The following is a 14,739-nucleotide window of genomic DNA, read 5'->3' on the forward strand; positions in this document are numbered from 1 at the left end:
AAAACATGCAGCAGAATGCTTTGTACAAAATGAAAAAAAGTCGCATTAAGCAGCTGTACGAAGAGAGAAAACGTCAATGTTCTAGGCTGTTGTCGTGGCTTCTGCGTTTGAATTACGCGGGCAAAAACGGACACTAAAATTGATTGTGGCGCTCTCTGCCGTGAAATGTGTTTACTTCTCTGGTGAATGCATAGACTCCGAGAGTAGCTTTACATCTCAGAGGCCGTGACGCTTTGTTGTCACGTGTCGTTAGCGAATCGTCGAATGGTCGCCATGTGTAGTGATTGCAAGGGCTTTGGCGATTCCTCCATCGCGCGACATGGCGACCAACGAGAAAAGCAGTGGTGTTACGGCGCTGCGAGTATGCGCTGCACCGCGTGCCAGTCTCAACAGACGGCTCATCGCCGAGGTTCGAAAGAGGCCTGGACTGTGGGGCCGTCGCGATGATCGCTGGGATCGCGTACAGACGCAGCAGGCATGGTTCGAAATCGCTGAAGTTTTGAACGGCGGTGAGTGCGACCGTGCCGTCGCAGATTCTTTCCCGCGGCGGCTCTTTCGCGATATTTTCCGCTGCGCGGGATGCATATTCGCAGCGGGTTCACGTTTCGATTGCAGTGATTTTTGTCACTCCAGATGGTCATTTTTCTGCGCGACACGATGATTGTTTTGCCTTGTCAGCGGTTGCTTCAAACCCTCGTTGTCTCGCCGAGTCTCAATATGGTTTTTACGGAGTCGAGTGGACCGAAAAGGCGGTTTTCTTTGAATGCACTTACCGGAGATATTGGCCTGTGGCGAGTACAGAAATCAGGAATTCAAGTTGGCGGACCGTGGGTGACGCATGGAGCGTTTCCTTCTCGTGGCATGCCCACTTGCTGGGCGTACGATAACTGGCCTGCAAGTGAAGTACAAGTTCTTTCAGATGTCGCGCGGAGGCCGCATTTTGGGATGTTTTGCGCAGCTGGTCCACGACGGCGGTTTTCCGCACAATAGGGGCTAATGGCAATTATAAATTGCGTTTTTGTACAGAATTCATGCGGTGGCCTTCGTGCGAAATCGGAGAGCTAACAAACTATCTACAGTGAGAATTCTTTTTTTTTTTTTTTGAAGGAATCAGCGAAAAAGCTCATATTACTCTGCATGTCCCAACTTATCCGCTCTCCGTTTTGACAAAGCGCATCCATTTCAGTCAGCTGCAGTTCTCTGTCATCTATCGATAAAATGTCAGTGTGATGTGACGAGCAATATCATTGTGTAATTGCTGTAGTTGCACCGTATAGTTCCCTGCAGGCTGTGTGCCATTGAATATTTATTAAAAGCTGTAACACAGGCCAGGCACCAGTGAAAATTCTCTGGATTGACTTGGGGGAACCGCCGGGTTGGCACCGAAACCTCGATTCTCTCATTAAAGTTTGTTCATAGATTCACGGTCTTTGCTCTCTAAACTGAATCCGAACCAGGTAGATCTCTGCTGAAATGTGTGTCTGAATTTTGGCTTTACTGAACTCTTTGTAGAAGTGTATACCTCACTCCTGTGCTCCAATGAAACACTTTTACATATGCTACAACAATGGATGGATAGCGCATATGGATCATATTGGCCGTGCATCTCCCTGTTACCTACATCAGCAGTGTATAATAGCAGTACTTTACAGAGACATTTTTCTTTATGACATATGTCTACCGGCTGTTTTCTGGCTTACTATGTTGGGCGAGTTGGAAGTATATTTTTCCACCGTGCTTGGTGGCTTGCTATGGAGAGTAGCAGACCAATGCGTGGTCTCTGTGTCGGGAGATGTCTGTGCAACTTTTAGTGCTTTGCAAAGCCTAGAGCAATGACCCTTCGCACCCCTTCAGAATGCTTCCCGAGGCAGCTTTGCACACTTTATTAATTGAACTGTTTGTTTCAGTAGCCCTGTAGTTCACATAGGGTGGGTGCTTTAAAAACACAAATTGGGGAAATGGTAGCATGTAGCTTTAAAGCAATGTAAACAGTTCAGAGAATCAAGCAACACAGACAGGTATACTGACACAAAAACTTGAAGCAAATATACCAAGTCATATAATATCGACATAACACTTAATTGATGCAGTAGCAGGCGATGCAGTCAAGAGAGCAATAGATAAATTTAGCTGATTTCGTGCAGGATAAATATTTAAAAAAACATGCCATTGAGTAGTACCATAATACAGAAAATTGATATTTTCTGCCAAGTTCATTAGAACTGGTTGGAAAGCTATATCTTTTAATGTGACACGATAAGATTAAAGAATTGTGGCCTCGGTTAGTATGTAATACCATGGGCGAGTTCTGATATTTTTTTGTGCATATGACAGTTCAGTTAACTCTGGAAAAAGCAGCCTAGAATGCTTCTCATTTTATAAAGTCCACTTTGGGGATGTTTTTTTGTGTGTGAAAAGGCATTAAAAAGAAACAGCAGACAAGTAAATGCATCCTTCTGTCCTGATTGCTGCACCCATGCTTTGTGCTATCTCACTCATTGTCATCTCTCCACTGATCAGTCTGATGAGTCATGGCAGTGAAGATGGTGCCTCTTGCATTTCCGTTGCAGTTCTGTGTAGCAGAACACTAAATGAAGCAGCAGCAAAGTTACAAGTCTTGGGGATACTAACGGTTGTCAAATAGGATCTGGATATACACCTTATATATATAGATGGCTTGCATATATATCCAGATAAACAGATCTTAGGTACAGTCAAGCCCACTTATAACAATATTCAAGTGCCATGGAAATACCATTGTTATAACCAATAATTGTTATAACAGGGTTGTGCCAAAAAAAAAGAAAAGATGACAAACTTCAGAGCATTTATTGGCAGTAAATACCCGGAGGGGTTTGATTGTTCTAATGCCTGTAAAAGCTCGTTAAATCGAACTTCAGGGAACCGGAATAATGTTCACCGTTCACTGATGACCAAACCACCGCCATCACTGCGCCACCGGGAGCTTCGCGCACCTCCACGTCACAGGAATCAAGCCGGCTTTTTGGAAGCTATTCTTATGGGAAATTCAAGAAGCATGCAGAACCAAGGGTGTGGTGACAGCTGACAAGAGAAAAACCGTGCTGGCTGCATGCACGCGCACTGCACTGACTGATTAGGGGTACGCATGGCGTGCGTAGCCAATGCAGCAATGCAGCAGCTCTCGTGACGTGATGACGCCTGCCTCTTTTGCTTTCGTGGCGTTGCTGCGCCAGCTTAGTCCATTGGTCGGCCCCACATGCACACGCTTTTGTGTTGTAAGCATGGTTTTGCTGGTGTGGTTGTAGCATTTTTCTTTTTCTGTACTGGTTGACACTCAATTACCAGATTTAATTGTTATAACCAATAATGTGCCTTGACAGCATTGCTATAAGCAGTTTATTTTACCATAGAACACATGGCAAAGCTGATGGTGCCACGACTGAGCATTGTTATATCCGATATATTGTTATAACCAGTATTGTTATAAGTGGGCTTGACTGTATATGCCTAAAATCAGGATAGTTTTCTAATGCACTAGTGACCGTCTGTGCTAGTGCACACCGTGGAACATGCATCGGCATGCCTCATCATGGTTCCATCTATGCAAGTCGTCATTTATGTAGACGGTGAATGCATTTACTATTGCCCACAGTGGAGATGCCCCAGGTGTATGACTCTAGCAGAAAATGTCTGTCTTGCCATATAATAAGAACCAGCCGCAATGGCTCAGTGGCTATAGAAATCGATCGCTGAGCGTGAGGCCATGGAGGCAGGACTCCTATTAAAATCTCAGTTAAGTTTGCGTTCGTCTTTGTTGTTTGTCTTCTGCTGTGCTTTCCATTCAAACTGTGCATATATATTCTAGTCATAGATCACCAATTGGCCCAAAAATCGACTCTTTTACTCTTCTTTCCCATTAATTGTACCCTCCTGGTGCGGATGCAGTGAGCCCAGATGGAGTTCGGAAGCGGTGGAAGAATCTCAAGGACGTTTTTGCGAAAAAGTACCACGCCCTTCGCAAGCGCCGGGCTGCCAATGCTGACAAGCCGTCAGTTGTCATCACCGAGCAGTGGCAGTACTTCAAGGACCTCCTGTTTCTGCGACACACGCTGCGGGATGTGCTTGCCGAGCAGTCTGGTGACGAGTGGGTGCTCGTACATTGCTTCTGTTTCATGTGCAGCAACCTCAAAACAACAGAAGAGTTGTTATTATTATATTTATTTACAGATACTGCTGTCTCAGGTTTGAGACATTGAAGGATTAGTTACATAAAACGAGAAAAAGAAACATCATAACACGTACCTAGGCACTTTCTTTCACAGCTCACAATCACAGTTCTAACAGTGTGAAGAACAGCGGATGGTGGAAAGGGCTGTTGTAGATGTGTTCTCATGTCCATCATCTTTTGCTGTGTTTTAACAGTGATTGGTTAAAACCAACTCACCCAACTTTTCTTCCTAAAGGACCAGGACAGTGTATTTAAAGGGCAACTGCAACACTTTTTTGAGAATTTCGCGATATTCAAGGATTCAAATTTATGTAGGCTGTAGGTAAAGCATGCCAAGTGTTTTTGCACTAGCATTTAAAATAGTGAAGTAATCGACGATTGAATTTTGCGCTTGTCCTCAATGCACCCGAGGAGTGCAGGAAAACGCAGTGTGACGTCACGGAAGGTATGATTTCAATTTACCGCTCTCCCCAGCCACACCCTGCCCTGATGCGTTAGACGCTGCCAAACAACTCTCAGAAGGGTTCACCTTCGGTGCCGTTGGTTTTTTTCCTTCAAAACAGGCGTTTGTGCGTTGGAAATGTACCGATACCTTCGATGACGTCATCATGCGCCCCCCACTTGGCGTTGTGCGCTGCGGAGAAGCTTGAAGGGCATCCGGTTTTTAAGCGGCGATTACTTCACTATTTCAAGTGCTAGCCCAAAAAGAGTTTGCATGCTTTACCTGCACGTTTTACACATTCAACCCTCTTAAGCTCGTTGATTTCTAAAACCTATGCAGTTTCCCTTTAATGGCTATAACAGGGGTTCTCATACTGAATTCCACAGAACACCTGAGTTCCATGGAGTGCTTTTAGGATTCCTTGAGCGTCTTTGTAAATTTCTGGGGGCTCCCTAAGGCTAAAAGTATTGAGAACCGTCGGCCTTAAGCATGCAATACAGTTTCACTACTGCAGTTCAATGACGGTTGTCTGAAACATTTGGTGCATGTCTTGGTAAGACACCATATCGTATATGCCTATCATACTTCTCCTCACTATAAGTCGGGTATGTGTGTTACGTGTGTTCTACACAGCTTGTCGGAAGGTGCCATCGTACCTCCTTCAGTCCTGTATTCTACTTGGTCACTACATCCATATTCATAAAGCTTGAATGTAGCTGCCAGGTCACAATGTATCAACGTAAATGGGCGCAGTGTGTCGTGTTGCCCTGGGAGCATTCAATCTTCTCAGTGCTTATTAATCGCTTGCCTTTGTTACAGCTGAGTCTTTTCGTAATTGGCTGCTGCTTGTGGAACCTGTGCGTGATGCTATGGCAGATGTTTATACAACACCTAGAATGATTGCACCATGGCACCAAGTTGATTGAATGGCACAGCCATCTCTTTGAAAAGAGGTTGAGAGTGCTTCATTTTTAATTCTTTTTATTAAGTCCCACCTTAATAAGACAAACAATGAAGTGTACTAATGAAACAGTGCCTCGCACTGGTTATCAGAAAATAAAAAAAAACCATCTACTACTGGTTAAGTAAGAAATGGAACCTATGAGCCCTTTGGATTCAAGATTGGTCGGCATCCTACTAATCAAACTATCTCAAAGACCCTGCACGCTGTTCTGCTGAAGGACAAAAATGAAATGCATGCTTAGTTTTTTCTTCATGGAAAAGACAGTAGTGGTGATGCTTAATGAAAGGAATATAGGCAAGCCGAAGGATTCGGTTGTCTGCTATAAGCTTTCTTTTTTTTTCCTTGCTTCTGCTGCCGATGATGGGCTAGGCTTCAGAGTTTTACTGCCAGGAGGGTTTGTTTTCTGTTTGTTTTCTGTTTTCTGAGGGTTTGTTGTCATGTGGATGACAGTGCAAGGCGTTGTCCTCATCCTTGTAACCCATTCAGTATGTCTAGAACAGGATAAAATTGCAGTGGTTTAAAGCAGAATTGAGGCTTTACTAAATTGTTTCCACTGAGAGAACTATTTTTAAGGAACAGTGATGACAAATTAAAGTTGGCTTGTATCAATAGATTACTGCGTTCTAATGACAAGGAGGCTACTTTCACTGAAAGCAGAGGGAGGCCACGCTGACGTTCATTTCCTAATGATGGTGTCCTTTTAGTTATGGATGTCAGACTTGAATCAGTTCCTGAGGGAAAATGTCATTTTAAATCAGGGATTTAGATAAAGAAATTATTTTAAAAATCATATATAAATCTTACTTTCTTGCACGTTTCACTGCTGAACAACCATCAACGGAGCCAGAGAGAGCCGAGCAGTCAATTTTTGCTGAGAACCAAATTCAGGAAAAGTTGCCCTCGGAGTTCCATTAACACACATTTACATGCATTTACACATTTATACTCTTGTACGCATTTACTAGTTAAAAAAATTACGAGGAACTTTAGCGGCTAAAGTGGTGAAAGGCGAAAGCCTGAGTGCTGCATTCTGCTATGCGATTGTTCACTTCACATTCTGTTGGTGCATTAATTAACTGCCAATTAATGACACTTAATTTTTGCCTTTAGGAGTGGAACACGACAGTGTGTTGTAGCGATGCCAGGAAGTCCAGGGAACACCACCACCTGTTCAGCGGGCATTGCCCTTTGAACACAATGCTTTTTGAGGAAAGGAAATGGGGCTGTAATTCTCTGTCCTCATGGACACCTGAACTGCACTGTACAGGAAGGGAGGAAGGGGTGTGAAAGAAAAACAGCCCCCCCCCCCCCCCCCCCCCCCCAATGAAGAAAATGAAAATTGTATTTGAGGAAAGGAAATTGCGCATTAACTGTCTCACATATCTGGGTGGACACCAGTAGAAAATTGTATTTGAGAAAGGAAATTGTGCAGTAACTGTCTCGCATATTTCGGTGCACACACCCGTCAAAATTGGTGCACAGTAACAGGGCCATTTTGACCAATCTGAAATGCGGACAAATTTGCTAACATGTCCTGGTCACGACAGTATGAGCCATTACAGGCTTTCGCCTTAAAATGTTCTGAATCTACTGCTATCCATTTCACCACTATCATCTGCTGTTCCTCCATAGTGTCATAATAGTTTGTTTAAAAATATCGTTTCCTGATACGGAAATCTAGCAGATATAGATTGATATGTTATAAATGTAGCTTTTGTTCGTTTTCTAAGTTATTAGAATGAACAAATAGTGCACTAATACTATTTTTGGTAACAGGAACAAATGAATGTATGACATGGTTGGCCGGGGAGTTGTGTATGGTAATAGGGGAGAGAGAGCGTGCGTGCATGTGAATGTGTGTGTGTGTGTAGGGGGTGCAATAAAAATGAAAGAAAGCGTCTGCTGGTAAAAGCCATCACAGCCTGCTGCATATGCCACCGCTCCATGCAATGCAGCAAACCTCAAAAATGGTTGTTAAAAAATTATTGCCAACAACTGGTGCACACTGTGCTACAGTTTAATCAGATCAACTATGTTTATGTTCTTAACTGCGAATATGTTAATTTTGTCTGAAAAAATCTATCCGTCACTTTGAAGGAAACGTGTTTTACTGAATCGGGCTATCACCCCTTTTTTTCCAACATGGATGCTTTCAGTGTGGTAGCAGACCATGATTACGCTGGTCCATTCTTTGATGTTGGTGGGGCTGCTGCTGCAGCTTCTCCGGGATCACCTCATGTGCTTGATGCATCGAGTGAGGCAGATACAACAGGCCCAGGAACGCCCAGGTATCTCTAAATTCTCTAAATTAAACACAGCGACGGTGGTTTCAACTACACCACTTGGAATGCTGAATATGTCATCTTACAGTTCCAGAGACGAATAGTAGCAATGATTAATTACGCAGTGAACAACACTGTCACGATCAAAAACTCTAATCTTCCGTGCAGTTGCCTGCATGAAGTCACAGTAGCTACAAACATCACAGCTACACAATCAGTCTTTCCAGCTGTCGAAAGCAACAACTGCTCATGAATGCTAAGTTGCCGATTGCTTCTGTAGACAAAATACAAGAGTGCCACTGTTTTGAAACTCTTCTGCGTTGTAGACGGCATTGGCAGCGAAGTAAGCACCAGTTTTTGAGGACTGCTTTTGGTCTTTCCTTTCAGACATTAGTGCCAGGTGAAAATCTTTCCCAGCTCAACTGGTTTATGGAACAATTTCCAGTTGGTTCCAGTTGGAACCAACTGGAACCCAGCTGGTTCCAACTGGAACCATCTGGAAATTGTTCCATAAACTATTTGGGCTGGGAAAGATTTTCGCCAGGGCGGCCGGATACCTAGCGGATTAACCCAAATTAGCACCACCCAATGGGTACTGGAACTCCTTCGGACATCCTGCGGACATCCTGAATGTCTACAGTGCATCCATGGGAGTTTTAATGTCCATTAGGCTGCAGTCAAGCCGAATAGTGGCCATGTGACACACTTGTTTACTTGTATCTGACTATTAGACTTGGTCTCTTGGTCATGTGGTTTGCATTTGAGCCCTGTGATGTTGGAGCCCTAAGTGCAGCCTTAGAGACGAGGGCCCAAAAAGGTGGAGTCGAGCAGTCTCATCAGCCAGCAGAAACATGGGGCTTTAAGAGTACCAAAAGTTTCCACTAGGAGGCTGAAAAGTAAACCGTGTGGCCTGGAGACTCTTGGCCAAGGCAACTTTTGGTAAAGAGTTAATTCAGTCTCACAAAACTTGACAAAAAGAAAACTGCAATGACTTTCTGTTGCTATCACGGCTTCATTCCAGCTAAAATCGCTCTTCCTTTCTTCAAATAGCCTTCTTTGTCTCTTTCTTTACCCTGGCATGCAGTGGTAAGACTTGCAGTTTTTTTTTAAATGTTTATTCCGGCTGTTCTGGCAATGGTTAATCTCGCTACATTGGATGCCACTATGAAAAGAAGGCAGTGACAGCAAAACTGCTTGCCCTCCTCTTCATTCACACTAGGTGTGCCTGTAGAATGGCCAGATGTAAAATCAATTTTCTAAACCTTAGAATCTTAGAAAGGGGTAGTTGCAGTACAGATGTTAGAGAGTATTTCTTCATTTTGGGCCCAAAGGGCATCTGCACCTGGTCGAGCAGTTCTTGATAAGTTAGTGCTGTTTTTTCTTTCTTTCTTATATTTTAGTTAACGCTCGCCTGTTCTTCTTGAGGAGAGGTTGGTTAATGCCTGCAGTGCTGTCCAGTTTAAGGTTGTGTGTGAACTGTGGCTAAACATCTGGATGGGACAGCAGAGGATCAGGTGGCCCCAATGAGATTAGGCAGTTTGCAGAGATAAGGTAACTGCAGCTGGCACAGGACAGGGATAATCGAAGATCATTTGGAGGGTCCTTCGTCCTTCAGTGGACATATCAGGGCGGCAGTGATGATGATGATTATGATAGAAGGGACAAGAGCCTTTTTTTGTAAAGGCAGTTCTTCTTGATGGGTTTCAAAGCGTGACAAGACAGAGACGAAAGGAAAAGAACACACACAACAAGTGCTTACCATGAAGCGCTTACACGACAAGCGCTAATGAATGTTCACCAACTTGAACCAACTTTTTGCCCTCCTTCAATGCAGTTCTTTTTTGCTGGTCAGTGACTAATTTTTTATTACCAGTATGATACCTGACTGGATGAAATTTCATCAGAACTAGGCGCAATGCATCCAAGTGCTACAGCTCTGCTAAATGCTGATATGTTTTTGTGGCTTACAAACTTTGCTGTCTGCCTAGATATCTGCAAACATTTTAGCGAGGTATTTCTGTTTCGCCTCTTTGCAGAGAAATGACCAACGGTTTAGACGCCACGTCAGACACAGCAGAAAGCGCTCAAGATCCGGTGGTCGACAATGACGACGACGATACGACTATGTTTTTGATGCATGTGCCCGCCACTCCTGAAATAGCAGTGTCTTCCAATTCCACGCCAAATGAGAAAGGATGTGTAGCAAAGAGGAGCAGGGGGCTGGTGGTGTCGGAGGTGCGGTCAATTGCTGACGCGTCGTCTCAGCACGCACCTCCAAGCACTTGCGAACCAAGGGCAGCGGAAACCTCTTTGCAGTCCTCTCGGCAAAAGGACGCTGCATGTGCTCCATTTAATGGAACGATGGAAGTGCGGTCTGCTCCGATCCACATGGACCACATTACTCACTTCCTTTTTTCATTGGAGTCGTATATCAGGAAGACAAGCGATGAGCTCCAGCCCCAATTACAAATGGAACTGCTGAATGTGGCGTCCGCCTACAGCCAGAACGTGTTCCCCCGCCTTCTGTTTCCCCGTACCTGACCCGAGGCTGACATCACTATTGCGTGTGTTAAACGGTTGTGTTGGATGTCTGTGATATCTGCTCATAACACTCCCTCACAGAGAGTGTTGATTAAGAGACGAAGTGCCTTTTAGTGCACTAGCTTAAGAGCCCCCACTTGTCGATTTTGCCAATGTTTGTCCGGTCCCTCTGCGATCTTGAAGAGCTAGGTGGCACGTGGGCCGTCTAGGTCATGTGACCTTGTGATGTCATCACAACCTGCTGATCGAATTGTGAGCAAATTGCCTAGCATGGCAGGTGGCAGTTCAGTTGATGATTAGATGCGAGAGGTTGTTTGAGAAGAGCCTCACCAGTGGTAGCACCTACCATCACAGGGCAATGGCGCATCACTTAACCGCTGCACCAGGAATGGTACGAGGACTCCCAGCGATCTATAAATGTAAAGAATGACCAATTCCGTATATATGAGCATCAACGCTATCGCATTATACCCTTAAGGTGGAGAATAAGTGTCTCCTCCAGTTTTAGTGCTCATAATCAATTTAAACAATCCAATACAAATAAATGATCAAGTTAAACTATGCTCAGAAACTAGTGTTAGCGTACCTATGTCGCTTTGGTCTTAGTAAGCTAAATCATCTGTCCTTTTCTTTTTTCTTTTTCAGCATAAATTGTACATTTGTGCCATAGTGCTCACACACACACATCTGCCTTCACGAAACTCGACTCAACCATTGTGATCACGCCAACGCAGCAGGAAGTTATGGAATTTATGTAGTAATGAACATCGAGCAAGCTGAATCAGAGTACAGAGCTGTGCATTGGAAGAGAATAGGTGCAACCGTTCACCTCTTCAAGGGGTAGGGTCATCAGATTTTTCAATGAACATGTAGTTTTCAACATCCCAATGGTGGCTATGACTTCGCAAATAGGGTTCAGGTCAAATGAGATGTAAGCTGCAATGAAATCACTACTTCATCGTTTTAATTGGCCCCGACTCCTATGAAAGGCCACCTCAGTAGCCAGAATGATTACTACTATCTTGTGCACCATTCGAAAGAAAGCACACGCAACAGAAATTTTGTATCCCTGTGCCTCTAGTCAGTGCTCAGCGGGTAAGCACTGCACTAATGTGTGCTATGCAGATGTGTATCCCAGCACAGTGCAGTGAATTGTTAAAAATAATGTTAATAATAAAATAAAATAATGCTCAGTACGTAGGCTCAAAATTCATGGTCTTGCTCCACTTTAGGTTCAGTTTACCTCATATTAGTATGTTATAACAGCAGAGTATTTTTAATTTTCATGCTACAGTGGTGTCTTAGCATAGGCAGATTTGAAGCTATCGACTATTGTTTGTTATGGGCAACATTGGCTTCCTGATAGACTGCGAACACACAGTGATGTCATCTCACTGAAACATTTGATTAACCCTCTAGGGCGGTTCGTACAAGTTTTTCTGTACATTGAGAATGCACAGCCTTTTCTGTGAATTGCAAAAACTATGCAATTCACAGAAGAGGGCGGAGTGGGTGAGGGAACAAATGCGGGTTAATGACATCTTAGTTGAAATCAAGAAGAAGAAATGGGCTTGGGCAGGGCATGTAATGCGAAGGCAAGATAATCGCTGTTCCTTAAGGGTAACGGAGTGGATTCCAAGAGAAAGCAAACGTAGCAGAGGACGGCAGAAAGTTAGGCGGGCGGATGAGATTAAGAAGTTTGCGGGGATACAGTGGCGGCAACTGACAAAGGACAGGGTTAATTGGAGAGACATGGGAGAGGCCTCTGCCCTGCAGTGGGTGTAGTCAGGCTGATGATGATGATAGCATTGGTCTTTTCTTTCAGGCAGATTTAGCACCATTTATTAGGCTGCTTTTTCATGTCAACTAGTGAACGTCCTCCACCATATTCATGCAGACAGGTTTTGGCATCTGTAATAGTGTCATTTTTTTCTGTGTTTCTAGCATCGTGTGCATCTTGGAAATACAAAGATATGGACCCCCTGATCTCTCGAGTACTCGTTAAACAACCCTAGTGTTTTCATGTTACAACTTTCAACATTTGTGGCACTTGGAAATTTCGTGCATGTCTGTGAAAATACCTTTGGCATTTTCTATAGCAGACCAGACGAATTGACTTTCTTGAGGCCTGCATAAGCTATTTAGGCAGAAAATTAAAACTTCTGAACAGAAATGGCCAGCAGCGCTTGAAAGAGTTAATTTAGTTAAATGATAGCTAGCACTGTTAAACAGCATAAGAAACTTTCACACACAGAAAACATGCTGATGTGTTTCTTTTCTCCTATGTGCATAATTTTTTTCATGTATTTTTTGTTAATATCATCTCGTTTTTTGTGTATCTGATTTATGAAAAGTGCTAGAACCTACTGCATATTTAATTGAGCTGCAAGTTAGCAACGAGCTGTTTTCATTTCCACCACGTGCTGCTGTCTTCGTATTTTTAAAGAGTAAATTTTTTTTGTGTGTGCCACGCATAATAATTAAATATTAAAGTGACAAATTAGCTTTCAGGGGGCATTCATGCATACCTGAAGACCTTATGTGGTCTTTATGTCTGGTGCATTCACATGCATGTGTGTTGTGCGAAGTAAGGAGTCGAAGATAAAGTTATCTTTGCAATCCAGCATTCAGTGGTGAAATGACTGTTGATTGTAGCTATAAATAAGGTCATTACAAATGCTGTACACTTGTTGAATGAGCATGGTTTCATCAAGCAAAAGAACATTTTGTCACACAATTTTGGTATTCAGTCAGAGCCTCCAATCAGTCACTAATTTCAGGATTAATAAGGCGATGTGACTTTGGGTGAGTTTACTTTTTTTTTGCAGTTTACTTGTTTTTATTACTTGTCTTTTTATCAGCAAAAAACTGTTGCATGATATAAATGTGTGATTTTGTTGTTACTTTTGTATCTTGTGCTTGATCACAGTAATTGCAGTCTTGTGCAGTATTGTACCTGTGCTTATTTTTCTCGTCTTCTTTCCTTCGATGGAATGTGAATGGATTACCTAACATTCCTTCAAGAAATGTTTCCTCGTATAGGCATGCATAGTCATTCATGTACAATGAACAGTGCTATTTGTAAGCCTGTGCCTTAATTTTGGACTTCACTTGTTTATATTTAGACCTCAGTGTTGCTGTGTGTGTCCATATTTTTCTGAAGCTTTCTTTTCTTTGTTCCAAGATATAAATAAGAAGATTTAAATCCAGTCTGTTTGTCTGTTTGAATTGGCTTGTCTTTTGCGACTCTGTGAGACCTGACAAAAATGCAAACTTACAGTCTGCAGAGGTTCAGCATGGTTTACCTTCTTTCTCAGTGTGCACTGAGTGCAATGAATTACAGTTAAGCCAGGCAGGTTTCAACGCCTGGGTTTCTGGTTGGCTACCTGTTTCCGGCCTCCATGCAATTGGAATAATTTCTCCTGAATGCCACCAAGCAAAACTAATGTGAATGCTGCAAGGAAATATGCAACTGGTAAAAGTAATGTAGTCTACAAACCAGAGCTAAAAGTGGAAAATTTATGATGGAAATTGACAGCAACCAGCTGCATGTTCGTGTGCCCAAGTCTGCTGGATGAAATGAATGAGCTTGGTTGCACGCATTGTGTGCAATTCCACTTGCAAATTACATTACAAGTGCTCATTCCACGACGAAACCAATTGCAATCACTTGCTTCGTTTTGTCACAAGTAAAAGCATAATTCATGTAGAGATGGTAGTACACAAGAGGCAGGTAAAATAAAGTGGCGCTGTAAACTTTACCAAAGGCAAGATGTGTGTTTTGCAAGTTAGCTGTGGTTCAACCCGGCTGAACCTATTAAGATGAGTGAAAGCTCTGTTAAGCATGGTTAGACATGGTTTAGTTTTGATTAAACTTTATTACATACCAGTGGTTTGGCTTGACGGTGACGATACATCGTCGAAGCACTAGTTCCGGCATATTGCTCATCCATGGCTTTGTGTGAAGGTAAACACACGCCACGCCCTTTTATATAACGAACGGTGTGTCCGCCCACGCAGCTGTGGCGAGGTGCAGCGAGTCACGTGATTCGAGTCGAGCAAACGCCGTCGGCTCAACGCGCTCAGCTGTGGCGAGTCACGTGGCATGACGTCAAAGCCAAGCCTCCGCATCCCATTGGTTTGAAGGTCAGATTTCATAGCCACATCAGATTTGTACGGGAGAAGTAGAGCTTTCGCTCTCAAATGTTGTGTGCATGCATCTGCTGCAAGTATATGGTGGCAGCAGCACGAATTAAGTCTGGCACGTCGGTGCTGTTCGCATTCTGAAACTACGTCGCTG

General features: G+C 43.4%; 1 protein-coding gene across 1 annotated transcript; it reads left to right on the forward strand.

Annotated features, from left to right (window-relative positions):
* Positions 1–265: 265 nt before the first annotated feature.
* Positions 266–13,626, forward strand: LOC149331797 (uncharacterized). Its single transcript, XM_089556881.1, has 4 exons — positions 266–509; positions 3,928–4,126; positions 7,773–7,904; positions 9,935–13,626. Exons 1-4 carry the CDS (start codon positions 320–322, stop codon positions 10,437–10,439), a joined length of 1,026 nt encoding a protein of 341 aa, XP_089413007.1. The 5' UTR covers positions 266–319; the 3' UTR covers positions 10,440–13,626.
* The last annotated feature ends 1,113 nt before the right edge of the window (positions 13,627–14,739 follow it).

This window comes from Amblyomma mixtum, chromosome 8 (genome assembly GCF_055824585.1).
Source record: "Amblyomma mixtum isolate Tamu chromosome 8, ASM5582458v1, whole genome shotgun sequence".
Classification (NCBI taxonomy): domain Eukaryota; kingdom Metazoa; phylum Arthropoda; class Arachnida; order Ixodida; family Ixodidae; genus Amblyomma; species Amblyomma mixtum.

What these genes read in the sequence shown, in the direction of transcription:
- LOC149331797 (XM_089556881.1), top strand. Translation starts at nt 320, where the DNA reads ATGGCGACCAACGAGAAAAGCAGTGGTGTTACGGCGCTGCGAGTATGC. An exon ending in CGCTGAAGTTTTGAACGGCG is followed by an intron (nt 510 to 3,927) that starts GTGAGTGCGACC and finishes GTGCGGATGCAG; the next exon opens with TGAGCCCAGATGGAGTTCGG. An exon ending in ACAGGCCCAGGAACGCCCAG is followed by an intron (nt 7,905 to 9,934) that starts GTATCTCTAAAT and finishes GCCTCTTTGCAG; the next exon opens with AGAAATGACCAACGGTTTAG.